This window comes from Emys orbicularis, chromosome 6 (assembly GCF_028017835.1).
Source record: "Emys orbicularis isolate rEmyOrb1 chromosome 6, rEmyOrb1.hap1, whole genome shotgun sequence".
In the NCBI taxonomy this organism is placed as follows: Eukaryota; Metazoa; Chordata; order Testudines; family Emydidae; genus Emys; species Emys orbicularis.
In genome coordinates this window covers 50,318,412-50,338,798 of record NC_088688.1, presented here as the reverse complement: position 1 = coordinate 50,338,798, position 20,387 = coordinate 50,318,412, and the positions used below count along the sequence as shown (strand labels likewise).

The 20,387-nt window shown below is 44.5% G+C and overlaps 1 protein-coding gene across 2 annotated transcripts in view; it reads left to right on the top strand.

Annotated features, from left to right (window-relative positions):
- Window positions 1-20,387, top strand: part of RAD17 (RAD17 checkpoint clamp loader component) — a 38,385-nt gene that overhangs the window by 14,088 nt on the left and 3,910 nt on the right. For both annotated transcript variants that reach the window (XM_065406143.1, XM_065406144.1), the window contains 6 exons: window positions 3,461-3,655; window positions 6,535-6,620; window positions 6,820-6,966; window positions 7,471-7,617; window positions 8,551-8,671; window positions 19,416-19,473. In XM_065406143.1, the coding sequence (XP_065262215.1) occupies window positions 3,461-3,655; window positions 6,535-6,620; window positions 6,820-6,966; window positions 7,471-7,617; window positions 8,551-8,671; window positions 19,416-19,473 (754 nt within the window). The remainder of the gene's footprint in view (window positions 1-3,460; window positions 3,656-6,534; window positions 6,621-6,819; window positions 6,967-7,470; window positions 7,618-8,550; window positions 8,672-19,415; window positions 19,474-20,387) is intronic.

The following is a 20,387-nucleotide window of genomic DNA, read 5'->3' as shown; positions in this document are numbered from 1 at the left end:
TGGACGCCCCATCATCTCGGGCATTGGCGTACTCACTGAAGGACTGTCTGGATATGTGGACTCCCTACTCAGACCCTATGCCACCAGCACTCCCAGCTATCTCCGTGACACCACAGATTTCCTGAGAAAACTACAATGCGTTGGTGACCTCCCAGAAAACACCATCCTAGCCACCATGGATGTAGAGGCTCTCTACACAAACATCCCACACACAGATGGAATACAAGCTGTCAGGAACAGTATCCCTGATGATGACACAGCACAACTTATTGCTGAGCTCTGTGACTTTATCCTCACGCACAATTATTTCAAATTTGGTGACAATATATACCTTCAGACCAGTGGCACCGCTATGGGCACCCGCATGGCCCCACAATATGCCAACATTTTTATGGCTGACCTGGAACAACGCTTCCTCAGCTCTCGTCCACTCACGCCCCTTCTCTACCTACGCTACATTGATGACATCTTCATCATCTGGACCCATGAGAAGGAGACTCTGGAAGAATTCCACCATGATTTCAACAGCTTTCACCCCACCATCAACCTCAGCCTGGACCAATCTACCCGGGAGGTCCACTTCCTAGACACCACAGTTCAAATAAGCGATGGCCACGTTAACACCACCCTATACCGAAAACCCACCGACCACTATGCCTACCTTCATGCCTCCAGCTTCCACCCCAGACACACCACACGATCCATCGTCTACAGCCAAGCGCTGAGGTACAACCGCATCTGCTCCAACCCCTCAGACAGAGACCAACACCAAGATCTTCACCAAGCATTCTCAAAGCTACGATACCCACACAAGGAAATAAAGAAACAAATCAACAGAGCCAGATGTGTACCCAGAAGCCTCCTGCTACAAGACAGGCCCAAAAAAGAAACCAACAGAACTCCACTGGCCATCACCTACAGTCCTCATCTTAAACCTCTCCAACGCATCAGTAGTGATCTACAACCCATCCTGGACAATGATCCCTCACTTTCACAGACCTTGGGAGGCAGGCCAGTCCTCGCCCACAGACAACCCGCCAACCTTAAGCATATTCTCACCAGCAACCACGCACTGCACCATAACAACTCTAACTCAGGAACCAACCCATGCAACAAACCTCGATGCCAACTCTGCCCACATATCTACACCAGCAACACCATCACAGGACCTAACCAGATCAGCTACAACATCACCGGCTCATTCACCTGCACGTCCACCAATGTTATATATGCCATCATGTGCCAGCAATGCCCCTCTGCTATGTACATTGGCCAAACTGGACAGTCACTACGCAAGAGGATAAATGGACACAAGTCAGATATCGGGAATGGCAATATACAAAAACCTGTAGGAGAACACTTCAACCTCCCTGGCCACACAATAGCAGATGTAAAGGTAGCCATCTTACAGCAAAAAAACTTCAGGACCAGACTCCAAAGAGAAACTGCTGAGCTCCAGTTCATTTGCAAATTTGACATCATCAGATCAGGATTAAACAAAGACTGTGAATGGCTATCCAACTACAGAAGCAGTTTCTCCTCCCTTGGTGTTCACACCTCAACTGCTAGCAGAGCACCTCACCCTCCCTGATTGAACTAACCTCGTTATCTCCATACTGATTTATACCTGCCTCTGGAGATTTCCATTACTTGCATCTGAAGAAGTGAGGTTCTTACCCACGAAAGCTTATGCTCCCAATACTTCTGTTAGTCTTAAAGGTGCCACAGGACCCTCTGAAGCTAATGTGTATGTATATAAAACTTCAAATGCAATGAATTCTGCATACAAATGTACATTTATGAAAAAATGAGAGAGGGTTACAAAGAGAACTTTGGAGAAATGGCAGAAAATCTGGCACAAGGAATGACAACTTCTATTTGTTGTTCAGTACAAGAAACGTACTTGAGTCCTTTATCAAAAGGTATCCCACACTAGTGATTACATAGTTTCACTAATCCCTGTTGTAGAGAATATGAAGAGAAGAGCAATTGTTTGTATTTAGTGGGAATTTTTCAACCATTCAGGTATACTGGCTTAAAATTAGATTGAACAGATAACAGCCCTTCAGTAACTTTACAGGAACTACAACTCCACATTAGACTCTTCATGACATCCAGAATTCTGTAACAAATTATTGTAGTAGAAAACACATCATACCCAAAATTGAAATAATACAATTTGTTAAGTAATAGTAACGGAGATATTGATACACCTGGAAAAAAATAGACCAGAGACAGCAGATAAATAAATATAAATCTGGCTCTCCTTTATTGTTTGTATATAGAATGTTCACCTGCCACCAAACTGAATCATCTATGCAACTCTTAAGTATTAGTGAATTTGAATAAGGCAGGGGTGGCCAACCTGTGGTTCCGGAGTCGCATGCAGTTCCTCAGAAGTTAATATGCGGCTCCTTGTATAGGCACCAACTCTGGGGCTGGAGCTACAGGCGCCAACTTTCCAATGTGCTGGGGAGGTGCTCACTGCTCAACCCCTGGCTCTGCCGTAGGCCCTGCCCCCACTCCACCCCTTCCTGCCATGCCCTCGCTCCTCTCCCCTGCCCCCCAAGCCTCCTGCACGCCACGAAACAGTTGATTGGGAGGCACTGGGAGCAATGGGATGGAGCTGATGGGGGGGCTGCTGACGTATTACTGTGGCTCTTTGGCAATGTACATTGGTAAATTCTGGCTCCCTCTCAGGCTCAGGTTGGCTACCCCTGGAATAAGGGGCATTTTTTCTTTTCTTTTTTTTTTCTTTTTTTATGGTTCAGGTCACTGCAGAAGCAGTAGACTGTTGGAAGACACACCAAAAGGACAGTCAGTCAAAGAGTCAGTCTCTCTCTCTCTCTCCTCTCCTCTCCTCTCCCCCTCCTCCTTTCCCCCACTTCTCCCAGTTGGACTAGGATATTACACAGAAGGTTCTTATATATGATACATTGATAACTGAACAGAATGTGACTGACCCATTGCAAATATGATTCCTGTGACATGTTAACAAGAAGATAATGTCAAATAGTGTGTCTGGGAGGGATTTTGTACTTGTTCATATATGTGAAAGGTTCTATTAAAATAATTACCAAAAAAAGCAAGCTAGGTGACTTGGGCACATTTTTCAAAACTTGAGTAAGTTTGAGTGTTTAGTTTTTGAGGGCGCATTCATCTTGACACTGAAACAAGCATTTTGTCACTTCAGTATTAGCCTAAAGTATAAATATGGAACAGGACACTGACTTAGGTGCATATATACCATCAGAGTAAATGAACTTGGTACATGTGTCCATTACTTATTAATAAATAGAAAACACATTTAAAATCTGTGAAATAGAAGATTTATTTGTTTCAAGATGAAAATCAGTCACTCGAGGGTTAATATAGTTCTGAAAAGTGACTGTTCAGGAGCTCTCCCTTTTTAATATTAATACCTGCTTTATTCTAGTTGTCTTGTTGCTTTGATTGTTAGAGTACTCATCAGAGAACAACTTGTGGTCAAGGAAAAAAGGGAAGTCTACATTAAAAAGTAATACAGAAGTATCCAGAACCAAGAAGAAAAAGAGAGCTGATAAGACCTTAGAAAACCAGGAGATACAAGCTATTGGTGGCAAAGATGCCTCCATCTTTCTTTTCCATGCTTTGGGGAAAATACTTTACTGCAAAAGTAAGAGGACTTTATTTACCTATTATTCATTGTCTAAATGAGAAACAATTAATGATCTGTAGATGGTCACTGGATTTGCAAAACTATTTCTTAGAATTATCTGTAACTCACCTATTGGTTTAATCATTAGTGATAGTGTAAAGAGGCTACTAGCCGTTGCCAACAGCAATTTGTTTCTCATAGCTTAGACTGTCGTTGGCTGTACACATCCAGTGTGTAAATAATGCACACTTCAGAAAAGCTTTACTGTGTGAATATACTAAAATTACGTGGTTATAATTCCATCCAGTGATTCAGATGTCATCATAAGCCATGAGGGATAATTGGGATGTGTAGCCTTCAGAACTCTGTGATGAGATAGTTGCCTTGTAATATAACAGGGGTGGCCAACCTGTGGCTCCGGAGCGACATGCGGCTCTTCAGAAGTTAATATGCAGCTCCTTTTATAGGCACCGACTCCAGGGCTTGAGCTACAGACACCAACTTTCCAATGTGCCGGGGGGGGGGGGGGGGGGGAGTGCTCACTGCTCAACTCCTGGCTCTGCCACAGGCCCTGCCCCCCCTCCACCCCTTCCTGCCCTCTCCCCTGAGCCTGCCATGCCTTCGCTCCTCCTCTTTCCCTCCCTCCCCCCCCCCCCAGCCTCCTGCATGCCACGAAACAGCTGATCAGGAAGCACTGGGAGCAGGGGGGGTGGAACTGATTGGGGGGGGGGGCTGCTGACGTATTACTGTGGCGCTTTGGCAATGTACATTGGTAAATTCTGGCTCCTTCTCAGGCTCAGGTTGGCCACCTCTGTAATATAAAAACTACTTTTTCGTATGATAGAAGATGTGGAGGTGTGCTCCTTGTAGTGTCTCCATGTCTTCTTAATGCTGCCTCAATTTTCCTACTCCTACCGAAGGATCCTGCTACCTTCAATCCACTGCTATTTCCCTGACACTTATGCAATTGTTGCTACCTTTCCCTTCCCACCTCCCCGCCCCTTGGCTCTTGCCTGCTACCTTTCCCTTCCCTTTTTAAGGATTACGTTTGCTGCTTCTTCTTCTCTGGGCTCTTACCCTTTTTCCTACCTCCTCGTTACTTTTTCTGCCTTACTACTATTGAGACTTTTGCTTTCTATACATGCAGGCTCACTCAAACTTACTTTCTTTTCGATCTCTACACTTAAACACTCACTGGTCTTTCCTTCTTTGCTAGCCACTACAGTTCCCTGCTGCCAGAGTAGCTTTCCTTTACTCTTATGGTGGCTCCTCTTTAACCTTCAGGGGAGCAGTTTTGCCTCTTGCTCATCTATTGGAGTAGTTTGTCTACTGACATGGCAGATTGGTTTGACATACCATTTTCAAAAAGCTGTTATTTATTTAACACTTTTATACTGGTACCTCCTAGAGATCTAATTGGTCAGAGCCCGGTTCTGCTAGGTGCTGTACAGACATAGAAAACCAAGTCCCTGTCCAAAGGGATTATGAGAGAATGGTGAGAGGCAAGAAAATACTTTCTGCAAGTGGCTGATGACATCACAATTAACCCATAATGAGGGCTGTCAAGCGATTAAAAAAATTAATTGCATGATTAATCATGCTGTTAATAGAATGCCATTTATTTAAATATTTGTGGATGTTTTCTAAATATATTGATTTCAGTTACAACACAGAATACAAACTGTACAGTGCTCACTTTGTTTATTTTTATTACAAATATTTGGACTGTAAAAACAAGAGGTGGTGTATTTCAATTCACTTAATACAAGTCCTGTAGTACAATCTCTTTATCATTAAAGTTGAATTTACAAATGTAGAATTATGTACCAAAAAAAACTGCACTCAAAAATAAAACAATGTAAAACTTTAGAGCCTGCAAGTCCACTAGTCCTACTTCTTGTCTGAGCAACTGGCTGAACAAGAAGTAGGACTGAGTGGACTTGTAGGCTCTAAAGTTTTACATTGTTTTGTTTTTGAGTGCAGTTATGTAACAAAAATATCTACATTTATAAATTGCACTTTCACAATAAAGAGTGCACTACAGTACTTGTGCAACGTGAATTGAAATACTATTTCTTTTATCATTTTTACAGTGCAAATATTTCTAATCATAAATAATATAAAGTGAGCACTGTACACTTTGTATTCTGTGTTGTAATTTAAAATCAATATATTTGAAAATGTAGAAAAAATTAATAAATATTTAATAAATTTCAATTGGTATTCTATTGTTTAACTGTGTGATTAAAATTGCCATTAATCGTGATTAATATTTTGAGTTAGTCGTGTGAGTTAACTGATTAATCAACAGCCCTACCCATAATATAACTAATTAACCTATACTACACAGTCAGCAATATGGATCTAAACAATAATGCTTGGATCAAGCATTTCCTGGCAATTCAAGCCAATGATTCTTGGTGATTAGTTCCAGGAAATACCTGATGAAGAAGAGGCCATTGTTACTATAAATCATGAAAGTGTGAAGCAAATATAATCTTGTTTAGGTACTAAAGTTAACAGTTGTACTGCCTGTTTCCATGGATACATTAAATTTACAGAACTGGGGCCTAATTCACTAAAAACGTAAGGGGGTGCAACTCTGCTTTTGCCAGCAGTGACTTTGCCTCTAGACTTTTCCTAGCAATTAAGAACCAACGTAGTAACCAACAGGAAAATAAGACTTCATTCTCAGTATTCTAATAAACTGATAATTGCATCTTCTTATCATTATACATCGCTAGCATTACCCCCACCCCTTCTTTCCCACCATAAGTTTAAATATGAAGTATGAGGCTTGATTTTATTCCTGATTTTTGATTAATGTTCAGTACAAACATTAAAAACAATGCTATGTTTAATATTAAAGACTGTGGCACTATTTAAATTGCTTATAGGAGAATCACTATCTGATTCAGAATTTCCTCGGCTACCTTCTCACCTATCTGAATATGAAAGAGACACCTTACTTGTCCAACCTGAGGTAAAGGTCTTTATTAATCATTTGATACCCATTAATAAGACTTACTGGTATTTATGCATTTTGGGCACAGCAGTTTTGTCATTTACTGTGTGTAATTATAAACAAAATAGACTTATTAATAACAATTACATGACACTTCTCTTTGTGCAGAACATAGACTAATTTGTGGGTTTTTTTGTTTGTTTTGTTTTTTAATTAGGATATTGTAGAAAAGTCACACATGCCTGGGGACCTATTTAATTTATATCTTCACCAAAACTATGTAGATTTTTTCACTGATATAGATGATCTTGTGAGAGCCAGTGAATACTTGAGTACTGCTGACTTCCTCTGTAGTAACTGGAATGTAAGTTTGATTCATTTTCACTCTTAATTTTCATATCCTGCAGCCACATATCTGTACATTCTTACTGATTTATCGTAAAAGAAAACAATGTAGGTTTTTACCATTTATAAACATTTTAGTTTATCTACAGCTATGTAAGTCTAACTCTCCTGAAAGTGTAGGCATAATTGTTACTACATCCTAAACTATGTGTACATTTTAACCAGCTGTACACATTTTTGGTATGCTTTGTAATAATATTTCCTACAACATACAATAGTGTGTACAAAATACTTGCCAGAAATGCTGTCCTTTTAGGATTATGGTGAATTCATACTAAAAATTGATTCAGAGAATATGCCTTTCACTTGAAATAACTAAGCCAGTTAATGCTTTCATCCTTTAATGAGTGTTCCAAACATGGATGAGTAGCTGCAAATTTACAGCAATATTTGCTCACCTTTATAATCTTCCACACTGACTCTGCAAACTTCACAATTTGCATAATGTCATGTTTTGTTTTAGTCACGACCTACACTCAGGGAATACAGTGCATCTGTGGCCACAAGAGGTGTGATACATTCAAATACCGCTAGAGCCTTTGCCCATTGCCAAGGAGGAATGGGTTTTCGGCCTTTTCATAAACCCCAGTGGTTCCTAATCAATAAAAAGGTAAATACTTCACATTTAAGGTACTTTTGTTTAAATCTGGAAATCTAACTGCTATGGTTTATAGTGTTGTTTATGGGACTATTCATGTTAGAAACAGTATATTAAACAAATATAGACGTGTATGCAAATACCTTTTAAAATCCGTTTTCAGATATGGACTTAAAAACTTATTTTCTACTAATTAGAAAATAACTAGGGGTCCCAGAAAACAGACTGTTTTCCACCCAAAATTAAGAGATCGTACTACAGGATTTCCAAGATCCTTGAAATTCAAGTTAATACAGTACTAAATTAGTGCAAAAGAAATATAATGAAGTGTGTTGTAAATGAAATCAAACTCATGCCCCTTAAGCCGTCTTAGTCTCATTTGTAAAGTGGACAATTATTGATTCCCTTACTATTGCCTTGCCTTATGTGTTTGTGATCAACAGCTCAACTATAAGATTACAAGGCTCTTGAAAAAAATTGTACTTCATTTAAAAGGTGCCTTATCCTGTCTGGAAAGCCTGAATGAGACATCCTGTAATTCAATTATAAGAATCCTCAGGAAACTTGCAAGAGAAACACAAGACAGATTTGAAGGAAATCAACTTAATGTTGTTGTTTTTGGGTTTTTTTTTTTTAAATTAAACCTGGTTGCTTATCTTTTGTCTGAACCCTCACCCCTTAATGGCTGTTTGAAGAACAATCCACTAGGCTAGGGCAAGGCTTATTATGCTGTTTTGTATTATGTGGAATGTTTGGGTGAACATTCATTACAGCTTTTAACATATCATAGTAACCTACATAACTAAACTGACAAAATAACAAAGAGCCAAAACATGGATTCTTTGGTTTCTTTGGAGCTTAATTAAGCTTTCAGGTAGTATGTTTTCTCATTTGTGTTATTTTGTTTTTTGTTTCTCTTCCCCCCCCCGCCCCCCACTCTTATAGTATCAAGAAAACTGCCTTGCTGCAAAATCTCTATTTTCAAGTTTCTGTTTACCACCTTTATGCCTTCAAACCCAGCTGTTGCCTTTTCTTGCCATGCTGACAAATCCAATGAGAAACCAAGGTAGTGTAAACATAAGTTCTTGTTTGTTTGTTTTTTAATTAAAAAAAAAAGTTTAAATTTCTATCCATAATACATATGGAAGGTCCTTGTGAGCCAAAATCAGAACACAACATGCAGTGTTGCCTAGATAAGAAAACTGCACATTGTGGAATAAATACATATGTGTAAGATGTCCAGATCTATTTTTAGCAACATCATTTCAACCCACAATGTGGTAGGAAAAACACCACAGCGGCCCAACACTGTAGCATTTAATTTCAGAAAGTGGAACTACACAAAAATGAGGAGGTTAATTAAACCGAAATTAAAGGGTACAGTGCCAAAAGGGAAATCTCTGCAAGCTGTGTGGAAACATTTTAAAGACCCCCATACTAGAGGCTCAACTTAAATGTATACCCCAAATTTAAAAAACATAGTAAGAGAACCAAAAAAGAGCCACCATGGCTAAACAACAAAGTAAAAGAAGCAGTGAGAGGCAAAAAGGCATCCTTTAAAAAGTGGAAGTTAAATCCTAGTGAGGAAAATAGAAAGGCGCATAAACACTGGCAAATGAAGTGTAAAAATACAATTAGGAAGGCCAAAAAAGAATTTGAGGAACAATTGGCTAAAGACTCAAAAAATAATAGCAATTTTTTTAAGTACATCAGAAGCAGGAAGCCTGCTAAAGAACCAGTGGGGCCACTGGATTATCGAGGTGCTAAAGGAGCACTCAAGGACGATAAGGCCATTGTGGAGAAACTAAATGAATTCTTTGCATCGGTCTTCACGGTTGAGGATATGAGGGAGATTCCCAAACCTGAGCCATTCTTTTTAGGTGACAGATCTCAGGAACTGTCCCAGATTGAGGTATCATTAGAGGAGGTTTTGGAACAAATTGATAAATTTAAACAGCAATAAGTCACCAGGACCAGACTGTATTCACCCAAGAGTTCTAAAGGAACTCAAATGTGAAATTGCAGAACTACTAACTATAGTCTGTAACTTATCATTTAAATCAGCTTCTGTACCAGATGACTGGAGGATAGCTAATGTGATGCCAATTTTTTTTAAAAGAGCTCCAGAGGTGATCCCGGCAATTATGGGCCTGTAAGCCTGACTTCAGTACTGGGCAAACTGGTTGAAACTATAATAAAGAACGATATTGTCAGACATATAGATGAACATAATTTGAGGAAGAGTCAACATGGTTTTAGTAAAGGGAAATCATGCCTCACCAATCTACTAGAATTCTTTGAGGGGGGTCAACAAGCATGTGGACCAAGGGGATCCAGTGGATATAGTGTACTTAGATTTTCAAAAATAACAGGAGTACTTGTGGCACCTTAGAGACTAACAAATTTATTAGAGCATAAGCTTTCGTGGGCTACAACCCACTTCTTCGGATGCATATAGAGTGAACCATATATTGAGGAGATATATATATACACACATACAGAGAGCATGAACAGGTGGGAGTTGTCTTACCAACTCTGAGAGGCCAATTAAGTAAGAGAAAAAAAAAAAAAAAACTTTTGAAGTGATAATCAAGATGGCTCAATACAGACAGTTTGATAAGAAGCAAGTGTGAAAACACTTACAAGGGGAGATAGATTCAATGTTTGTAATGGCTCAGCCATTCCCAATCCCTATTTAGCCCTGAGTTGATTGTGTCTAGGCTAATAAGCGATGGTCACATAAATACCACCCTGTACCGGAAACCTACTGACCGCTACACTTACCTACATGCCTCCAGCTTCCATCCAGGACACACCACACAATCCATTGTCTACAGCCAAGCTCTAAGATATAACCGCATTTGCTCCAATCCCTCAGATAGAGACAAGCACCTACAAGATCTCTATCAAGCGTTCTTAAAACTACAATACCCACCTGCTGAAGTGAAAAAACAGATTGACAGAGCCAGACGAGTACCCAGAAGTCACCTCCTACAAGACAGGGCCAACAAAGAAAATAACAGAACACCACTAGCTGTCACCTTCAGCCCCCAACTAAAACCTCTCCAGCGCATCATCAGAGATCTACAACCTATCCTGAAAGATGATCCTTTACTCTCACAGATCTTGGGAGACAGACCTGTCCTCGCTTACAGACAACCCCCCAACCTAAAGCAAATACTCACCAGCAGCCACACATCACTGAACAAAAACACTGACCCAGGAACCTATCCTTGTAACAAAGCCCGATGCCAACTCTGTCCACATATCTATTCAAGTGACACCATCATAGGGCCTAATCACATCAGCCATACCATCAGTGGCTCGTTCACCTGCACATCTACCAATGTGATATATGCCATCATGTGCCAGCAATGCCCCTCTGCCATGTACATTGGCCAAACCAGACAGTCTCTACGCAAAAGAATTAATGGACACAAATCTGACATCAGGAATCATAATACTCAAAAACCAGTGGGAGAACACTTTAACCTGTCTGGCCATTCTTTGACAGACCTGCGGGTGGCTATCTTAAAACAGAAAAACTTCAAAAACAGACTCCAACGAGAGACTGCTGAGCTGGAATTGATATGCAAACTAGACACAATCAACTCAGGGCTAAATAGGGATTGGGAATGGCTGAGCCATTACAAACATTGAATCTATCTCCCCTTGTAAGTATTTTCACACTTGCTTCTTATCAAACTGTCTGTATTGAGCCATCTTGATTATCACTTCAAAAGTTTTTTTTTTTTTTTCTCTTACTTAATTGGCCTCTCAGAGTTGGTAAGACAACTCCCACCTGTTCATGCTCTCTGTATGTGTGTGTATATATATCTCCTCAATATATGGTTCACTCTATATGCATCCGAAGAAGTGGGTTGTAGCCCACGAAAGCTTATGCTCTAATAAATTTGTTAGTCTCTAAGGTGCCACAAGTACTCCTGTTATTTTTGCGGATACAGACTAACACGGCTGCTACTCTGAAACCTGTCATTATGCAAGGCATTAGATTTTCAGAAAGTTTTTGACAAGCCTCACCAAAGGCTCTTACGCAAAGTAAGCTGCCACAGGATAAGAGGGAAGGTGCTCTCATGGATTGATAACTGGTTAAAAGATAGGAAACAAAGGGTAGGTATAAATGGTCAGTTTTCAGAATGGACAGAGGTAAATAGTGGTGTCCCCCAGGGGTCTGTTCTGGGACCAGTCCTATTCAACATATTCATAAATGATCTGGAAAATGGGGTAAACAGTGAGGTGGCAAAATTTGCAGATACAAAATTACTAAAGATAGTTAATACCCAGGCAGACTGCAAAGAGCTACAAAAGGATCTCTCAAAACTGGGTGACTGGGCAACAAAATGGCAGATGATATTTAATGTTGATAAATGCAAAGTAATGCACATTGGAAAGCATAATCCCAACTATACATATAAAATGATGAGGTCTAAATTAGGCTACATCTACACTACAGGGGGGGGTCGATTTAAGATACGCAAATTCAGCTACGCGAATAGCGTAGCTGAATTCGACGTATCGCAGCCGACTTACCCCGCTGTGAGGATGGCGGCAAAATCGACCTCCGCGGCTTCCCGTCGATGGCTCTTACTCCCACCTTCGCTGGTGGAGTAAGAGCGTCGATTCGGGGATCGATTGTCGCGTCCTGACGGGACGCGATAAATCGATCCCCGAGAGGTCGATTTCTACCCGCCGATTCAGGCGGGTAGTGTAGACCAGGCCTTAGTTGTTACCACTCTAGAAAGAGATCTTGGAGTCATTGTGGATAGTTCTCTGAAAACATCCACTCAATGTGCAGCGGCAGTCAAAAAAGCGAACAGAATGCTGGGAATAATTAAGAAAGGGATAGATAAGAGGACCGAAAATATCATGTTGCCTCTATATAAATCCATGGTATGCCCACATCTTGAATACTGTGTTCAGATATGGTTACCCCCTCTCAAAAAAGATATATTGGAATTGGAAAAGGTTCAGAAAAGGGCAACAAAAATGTATCGAACAGCTTCCGTATGAGGAGAGATTAATAAGACTTGGACTTTTCAGCTTGGAAAAGAGACGGCTATGGGGAGATATGATTGAGGTCCATAAAATCATGACTGGTGTAGAGAAAGTAGATAAGGAAGTGTTGTTTACTCCTTCTCATAACACAAGAACTAGGGGTCACCAAATGAAATTAATAGGCAGCAGGTTTAAAACAAATAAAAGGAAGTATTTCTTCACACAACGCACAGTCAACCTGTGGAACTCCTTGCCAGAGGATATTATGAAGGCCAAGACCATAACAGGGTTCAAAAAAGAACTAGATAAATTCATGGAGGATAGGTCCATCAATGGCTATTAACCAGGATGGGCAGGAATGGTGTCCCTAGCCTCTGTTTACCAGAAGCTCGGAATGAGCAACAGGGGATGGACCACTTGATGATTATCTGTTCTGTTTGTTCCCTCTGGGGCACCTGGCATTGGTCACTGTCGGAAGACAGGATACTGGACTAGATGGACCTTTGGTCTGACCCAGTAGGGTTATTCTTATGTTCATATAGCAACAAAACTTTATATTAGAAGTTTGATTCCAATATACTTCCCCATGTGAGTAAGTGGCTATAGATATATCCCAAATGTTTTTAAATGACAGGACATTTGGGTCTCTTTCTTGTGCTGAGGTAATGCACATATCCATAAACAAGGTGATTCATTTGAACAGGAGTTCTTCGGGTGATTGCTCATGTGTATTCCACAATAGGTGTGCGTGCTCGCCACTTGCACCGATGACAGAAGTTTTTTCCCCTAGCAGTACCTGTAGGGGAGCGCTCCTAGCGACCCCTGGAGTGGCGCCTCCATGGCGCGGTATAAGGGGCGCTGCGCATTTTCTCCCCCCCTCACCCCCCCCACCTTCAGTTCCTTGTGAAGGTGCTTTGGAACTGCTCTGCCCCAGCTTTGCTGTAGCTCGTCCCCAGAACTCTTGTTCGTTCAGTGTATGGTACCTGTAGTTAGTAGTTTGATTCGTTTTAGTTTAGTTTAGCTAGTGCGCCCGGGCATGCACCGCGCCCTGGGTTTTAAGTTGTGCGACACTTGTAGGCGACCAATGCCAGTGAGTGATCCGCATGCGGACTGTTTACACTGTTTGGATGAAATCCATCTCCGCGATCGCTGCAAGATTTGCAAGTCGTTTAAGCCTCGGACCGAGAGAGAGAGACATTAGGATCTGGATGGAGTCTGATGCGACACCCCCCCCCCCCCCCCCCGGCACCATCTGCCAGTCGGCACTGCTCCCCGTGCACGGGGCACGCCAAGAAGGCTAAGAGGCCATCTCTGCCGTGGCACCGGAGCAAAACGGGCGGAGAGGCTAGTCCCATGTTGGGCAGTCCTCGGTCCCCATCGGCCTCCAGGCCTCCGACTCAAGTCGAGCGGAGTAGCCCAGCCCATTTGGAGCAGGCTTCCCCGGATGTCCGGATCCCCTCCACACCAGAGGCCCTGCAAGCGGCCCAGGACGTTATGTCCATGCCGATACCAGGAGCACTGCCAATGTTGGCCGCGCGGTCCAGAGGCAAGCCACCGCTGGGATCTCTGGAGTCGCCTCCGACTTGATACCGGCCTCGGTTGAGGGAATGTTCCCGACGCCATTCGCTGCTCAGCGACCGTCCCGTGCATAGTCCACGTAGGTCGCCGTCAACCCCCATCATGTTGTCTGGCTGGGTTCCGTCTGACAGAGACTCCAGGCACCACTCCTCCTTGAGGAGCGGACACCGACGGGACCAAGGCGGATGATGCCGAAGGTCCTTGTCTCAGAGGGGCTATCGTAGCCAGTTACGACACAAACGTCGACACCGTCCCCATTCGCCATCTCGCTCCAGGACCCCGCCACAGCACCGTTTCCACAGCCCCGGGCATCGATCACCGGCACTTCGTCATTGCGGATCCACCTGCCGGAGCCGATCACAGAGCAGCTGCTACCGGTGGTACCGTTCCTTCACGTTGGGGTCGCGGTCCTGTGGTCGGCACCGCTCCTGGCGCCACCGCCTCTCCTCCCAGTCCAGGGACAGTGGCAGGTCGTATGTCGGCCTGGCTGGCCTGACCCATCGATGGACGAACAGTCTGCTCCGCCGGTGCCACAGCAGGTGCAGTGGCATCGGGCCCCGTGGCCGGCACAATGGTACCAGTGGGCATCGTGGCCCCAGATGCAGCCCCCGGTGGGAGCTCGCTCGGTGGCTGGAGCCTCGGAACGACCATCGGCCTCCCTCTCCCGGCCTCCGAGGAAGGAGTCGGTGGGGCGTTCATCTTTGGCGCCGTGCCTGGAGAGCGACCAGGTGGTGGATCCTCCGGTGCCGCTGGACACACAAAGTACTGCGCCTGCCTCCTTGCCCTCCCCTGATGAGACGATTATGGCCCCTCCGTCCCGCAGGAGGACTCTAAAGCCCCCTAAGAGCTATTGAAAAGGGTGGCATCAAACCTCAACCTTGAGGTGGAGGAGCCCTCAGACTCCCTTTTTGCCACTCCACGAAGGGGTGGCGAAAATTTCAAATGCCCTGTGCCAAACCCCAGCCTCATTGGCCCGCATCTCTGAGAGCGGAACGCAAGTATTTTGTGTCCGCCAAAGGACATGAATATCTATATACTCGCCCTGCCCCTAACTCCCTGGTGGTTGAGTCGGTCAACCAGAGGGAGTGGCAGGGCCAACCGCCCCTACTCCGAAAAATAAAGATTCAAGGAGGCTGGATTCATTTGGGAGGAAAATGTATTCGTCCTCGAGCTTCCAGTTACAGGTGACGAACCATCAGGCTCTCCTGAGCCGGTATGAGTTCAATCTGTGGGGCTCTTTACGCAAGTTTGAGGGCTCCCTCCAGGAGCATGACAGGAAGGAGTTCAAAGCGCTGGTGGAGGAGAGTACAGCGGCTGCCAGGGCAACCCTGCAGGCAGCGTCGGATGCTGCGGATACGGCCGTGTGGTCCATGGCCTCTGTGTTGTCCGTGAGAAGGGCGTCATGGCTTCTGCTCTCTGGGCTGTCCAGTGAGGCGAAGACCTCCTTGCAGGACCTCCTGTTTGACGGCAAGGCTCTGTTGGTGGAACAGATGGATATAAAACTACATAGCCTGAAAGACTCCCGCACTACACTACTCTTGGCCTCTATGTTCCGGCTCCAGCTAGACCTAAGTTTAAGCCGCAGCAGGCTCCCGCCCAGGCCCCACACTCTAAATACGAGCCCTCTTATAAAAAGTCGCGAGACTATAAGTGCCCGCAGAGGCAGTCTCGGTCTGCCCCCCAGCCTGGGTCCTCCAAGGGCAAACAGGCTGAGAAACGGCAGTTTTGACAGGACGCCTGGGGGCGACCTACCAGTTTTCATCAGGGATCCACCCATAATAAAGCTTCCCTTCTCCAACCAGTTGTGTGCTTTCCTCCCAGAGTGGTCGTGGCTGACCTCCAACCGATGGGTCCTCAATACCATCTCCCGGGGTTTCACCCTCCAGTTTACCTCCACCCTGCCCAACCACTCTCCACCCCTATCCCTCCTAAGGGACCCCTCTCACGAGGCTGTGCTCGATCAGGAGGTGGGGCGGCTCCTTGGCCTAGGAGCAGTGAAAGTGGTGCCAGCGCAGTTCAAATGCAAGGGGTACTACTCCCACTATTTCCTTATCCCAAAGGCCAAAGTGGGGCTCAGGCCCATCCTGGACCTGCGAAGTCTGAACCAGTATGTGGTAAAACTCAAGTTTCGCATGGTCTCCCTGGCCTCCATCATTCCCTCCCTGGATCCCGGGGACTGGTACGCCGCCCTCGATCTGCAGGACGCGTACTTCCACATTCATACATTCAAGGGGGACAGACGCTTCCTCCGTTTCACGGTTGGGCAGGAACACTACCAATTTACAGACCTCCCGTTTGGCCTGTCCACTGCCCCCAAGGTATTTACAAAGTGTATGTTGGTGGTGGCAGCCTACCTCAGGCGCCATGGGGTCCAGATCTTCCCCTGTCTGGACGACTGGCTGGTCAAGGGCAGCTCCTGGTCGCAGGTGCAGGATCACGTGGCACTCCTTCTGTCCATGTGCGACAGTTTGGGCCTGTTGGTAAACGACACCAAGTCCACATTAGTTCCGGTACATTGCATATTGTTTATCAGGGCAGTCCTGGACGCCACGTTGGCCATAGCCTCCCTCCCACCGGACAGGTTCGAGACCCTGAAAGGGCTCATCGACACAGTCCCAAGGTTTCCAGTGACAACAGCCAGAGCGTGTCTCCAGCTCTTGGGTCACATGTCGGCGTGCACATATGTGGTCCATCATGCCAGACTCAGGATGAGGCCCCTCCAGCTCTGGTTGGCTTCGGCATTCTCCCAGGCCAGAGACAGGATGGACAGACCCTTCACTGTGCCCGAACCGGTGATCGCCTCCCTATGATGGCGGTCCTCCCCGGGGAACGTGCTCTGTGGGGTCCCGTTCAGAGGTAGGCCCCTGGCGATGGAACTAGTGTCCGATGCCTCGAACCTGGGGTGGGGAGCCCATGTGGGAGACCTTCAGACCCAAGGTCTGTGGTCTGCACAGGGTCTGTCCCTCCACATAAACATTGAGGGGCTCAGGGCGGTCTGGCTGGCGTGCATGGCCTTCCGCTCGCACCTGGAGGGCCGGGTGGTCAGGGTTCTCACAGACAACACAGCCTTGATGTTTTACAACAGGCAAGGCGGGGCCCAATCCTCTGCCTGGAAGCTCTCAAGCAGTGGGACTTCTGTATAACCCACGACATTTGCCTACAGGCCTTCCACCTGCCGGTGCAGGGGCACACGGGTATTCTCCCATGCTATGACTGGCCGATTCCTTAAGGGATTGGATCATCTCTTCCCGTACGTTAGGCCCCCACTCCTGCAGTGGAACCTGAACTTGGTGCTGGCCCGCCTGACGGGCCCCCCGTTTGAGCCACTAGCTACGTGCTCCTGGTCGCACCTCTCGTGGTGATCATGTCAGCTATGCGAGTCTCGGAACTCAGGGCCCTGACCTCCGAGCCCCCGTACACGGTGTTCCATAAGGATAAGGTCCAGCTCCGCCCACATCCTTTGTTCCTCCCGAAGGTGATCTCCACCTACCACATGGGTCAGGACATTTTCCTGCCAGTCCTCTGCCCCAAGCCCCATGCGTCTAGCGAGGAGCGCCGCCTCCAGATGCTGGATGTGAGAAGGGCTCTTGCCTCTTACCTGGAGCGGACTAAGCCGTTCAAGACGTCCTCGCAGCTGTTCATCGCCTCGGCCAAACGCATGAGGGGTCAGCCAATCTCCACTCAGCAGCTCTCCAACTGGATCACCTCGTGCATCCGTACCTGTTATGACCTAGCCGGAATCCCCCCGCCATCAATTGTGAGAGCGCACTCGACTAGGGTTCAAGCCTCCTCAACTGCCTTTTTAGCCCATGTCCCCATTCAGGACATTCGTAGGGCTGCCACGTGGTCTTCGGTTCACACATTCACCTCGCATTATGTGATCGTCTCTCAGACCAGGGAGGACGCCGGGTTTGGCAGGGCTGTGCTCTGTCCCGAGAGTTTGTGAACTCCTACCCACCTCCAACAGGTATAGCTTGGAATCACCTATTGTGGAATACACATGAGCAATCCCTCAAAGAAGAAAAGACAGTTACCTTTTCTGTAACTGATGTTCTTCGAGATGTGTTGCTCATGTCTATTCCACATCCCGTCCTCCTTCCCCTCTGTCGGAATTGTCTGGCAAGAAGGAACTGATAGTGGGGGGAGCGCGCAGCGCCCCTTAGACCGCGCCATGGAGCGCCACTCCAGGGGTCGCTGGGGCGCTCCCCTATGGGTACTGCTAGGGGAAAAACTTCAGACACCGGTGTGTGTGGCGAGCACGCACACCTATTGTGGAATAGACATGAGCAACACATCTCGAAGAACACCAGTTATGGAAAAGATAACTGTCTTTTCCTTACTTTTGTATGGCATCTCCAGATTATGTATTGCTATTGAGGTTTTGTACTGTAACCTAATCCTTAATCCAGTTCACTTCATATGGCAAATACTGTTAGTTTTTTCCCAATGAGAGATGTATTTTAATTGCTTTCATTGCCCCTCTGCATTCTTTGACAATACTTCCATTTACTAGTGGATAAACCAAAAGGCTGAAGGCAGAGTATCTTATCGAAGTGCAGAAAGCTGATTATAACATAATAGGAAATCAGAGAGGGTCATGATACTGCTGTTATAGTAGAAGTTTAGCTGCCCACTTTATTTGAGGTTTAGACAAAATAAGTTGTATCTTCAACAATTCCATGTTTTTCATTTCTGGCAGGTTTAGGAAACTTTTTTTCTTCCATTTGTATGGAGAGAGTATGGGAAATATGAGTCCACTCAGTTCAGGAAGTTGATGGCAATCTCAGTCATTTTATTTAGAATAAAATGACTTCTGACATATCACAAAGTTAATTGTTTGGAAAACAGGGTCCACTTATTAGATATTGAACTAGATGCCTTTAAGCATACATAAAGCTGAGATAAGGCCTTTCCAGTTTCAAGATGAAGTCATCCTGAAGGCTATCTGAATTGGTTACTACAACATATTTACAGATGCATACATAAGATTAAAAAATCCCAGCCACTTTATTCACTGCTATTCCCTAATTTGATATAGAGTTGTTATGGCATAATACATTGTGAAAATTCATGATAGGATAACTTTAACTACTGTACCAAAAAATCTTGCAGACATTTACAAGATTAGTGAATTACATTTTATTTTTCTTGTGTGCTTTATTTTATGTGCATTATGACCAGTCCAAGGTGACAGTGATTCTATATTTTGTTCTCAGCTCAGATTGCCTTTATCCAGGATGTTGGAAGGCTTCCCTTGAAGAGACACTTTGGAGGGTAAATGTAAATCTTATTTGCGTTAGAAAAGCACCATTCATGTTTATATATTGAAAATCAAAGATACTCTACAGTGCATCATCTTTCCTGCACAACATCTCCAAGATGAGCTATTTCCTTTCTGTTCACACTGCCAAAACTCTCATTCAAGTTCTCATCATCTCATGCCTTGGCTACTGCAACCTCCTCCTCTTTGGCCTTGATGTCTGCAACCTGTCACCACTCAAATCCATTCCAAATGCTGCTGTTAAGATCATCTTGCTGGCTTGTCACTCTGACTGTATCCTCTCTCCATTGGCTCCCTCTCTTCCACTGCATCAAATGCAACCTTGTGCTGTGCCTACTACCATGGGGACCTGACCTGGTTGAAGCCTGTGTTACTAAATGTTAAATGAGTACAAATTAATTTATGAAAGCCAAAAAGAAGAGTAAAAGTTATTCTGTCCTTTTACTCCTCACATACCATGAGATCACCCCTGACATTTTGACAGAGCACTATATTAGATGCAATATTAGATGAGCAAGAAAGATGATATAAAGCAGAAACTATTCTTACCTTCTTTGAAACAGTTGTACATTTATAAAATTATGATCTATTGAGAAAGTGATTTTAAAGTATTCCTATTACTCTGAAGTTAAAAACATGATTTTTTTTTGTCTCATGGAATTTTATACTATTGCTCTGGGAATACTTGGGGACTATTTTTATTTAGTATAAAATAGGCATAAGTTAATTTATAGCAGGTTTATGATATGTACTATGTATGCAGTTATGAATTTCCACGGTCTGTTTTTTAAAAATCCTTACATAAGGGAGCCAAACTGACAGTCAGAGACCAAAATCCTACTTATCCACAGAACATGTAGAGCTCAGACAGTGACACTGCAGCCTATCCCATACTTCGATATCATTG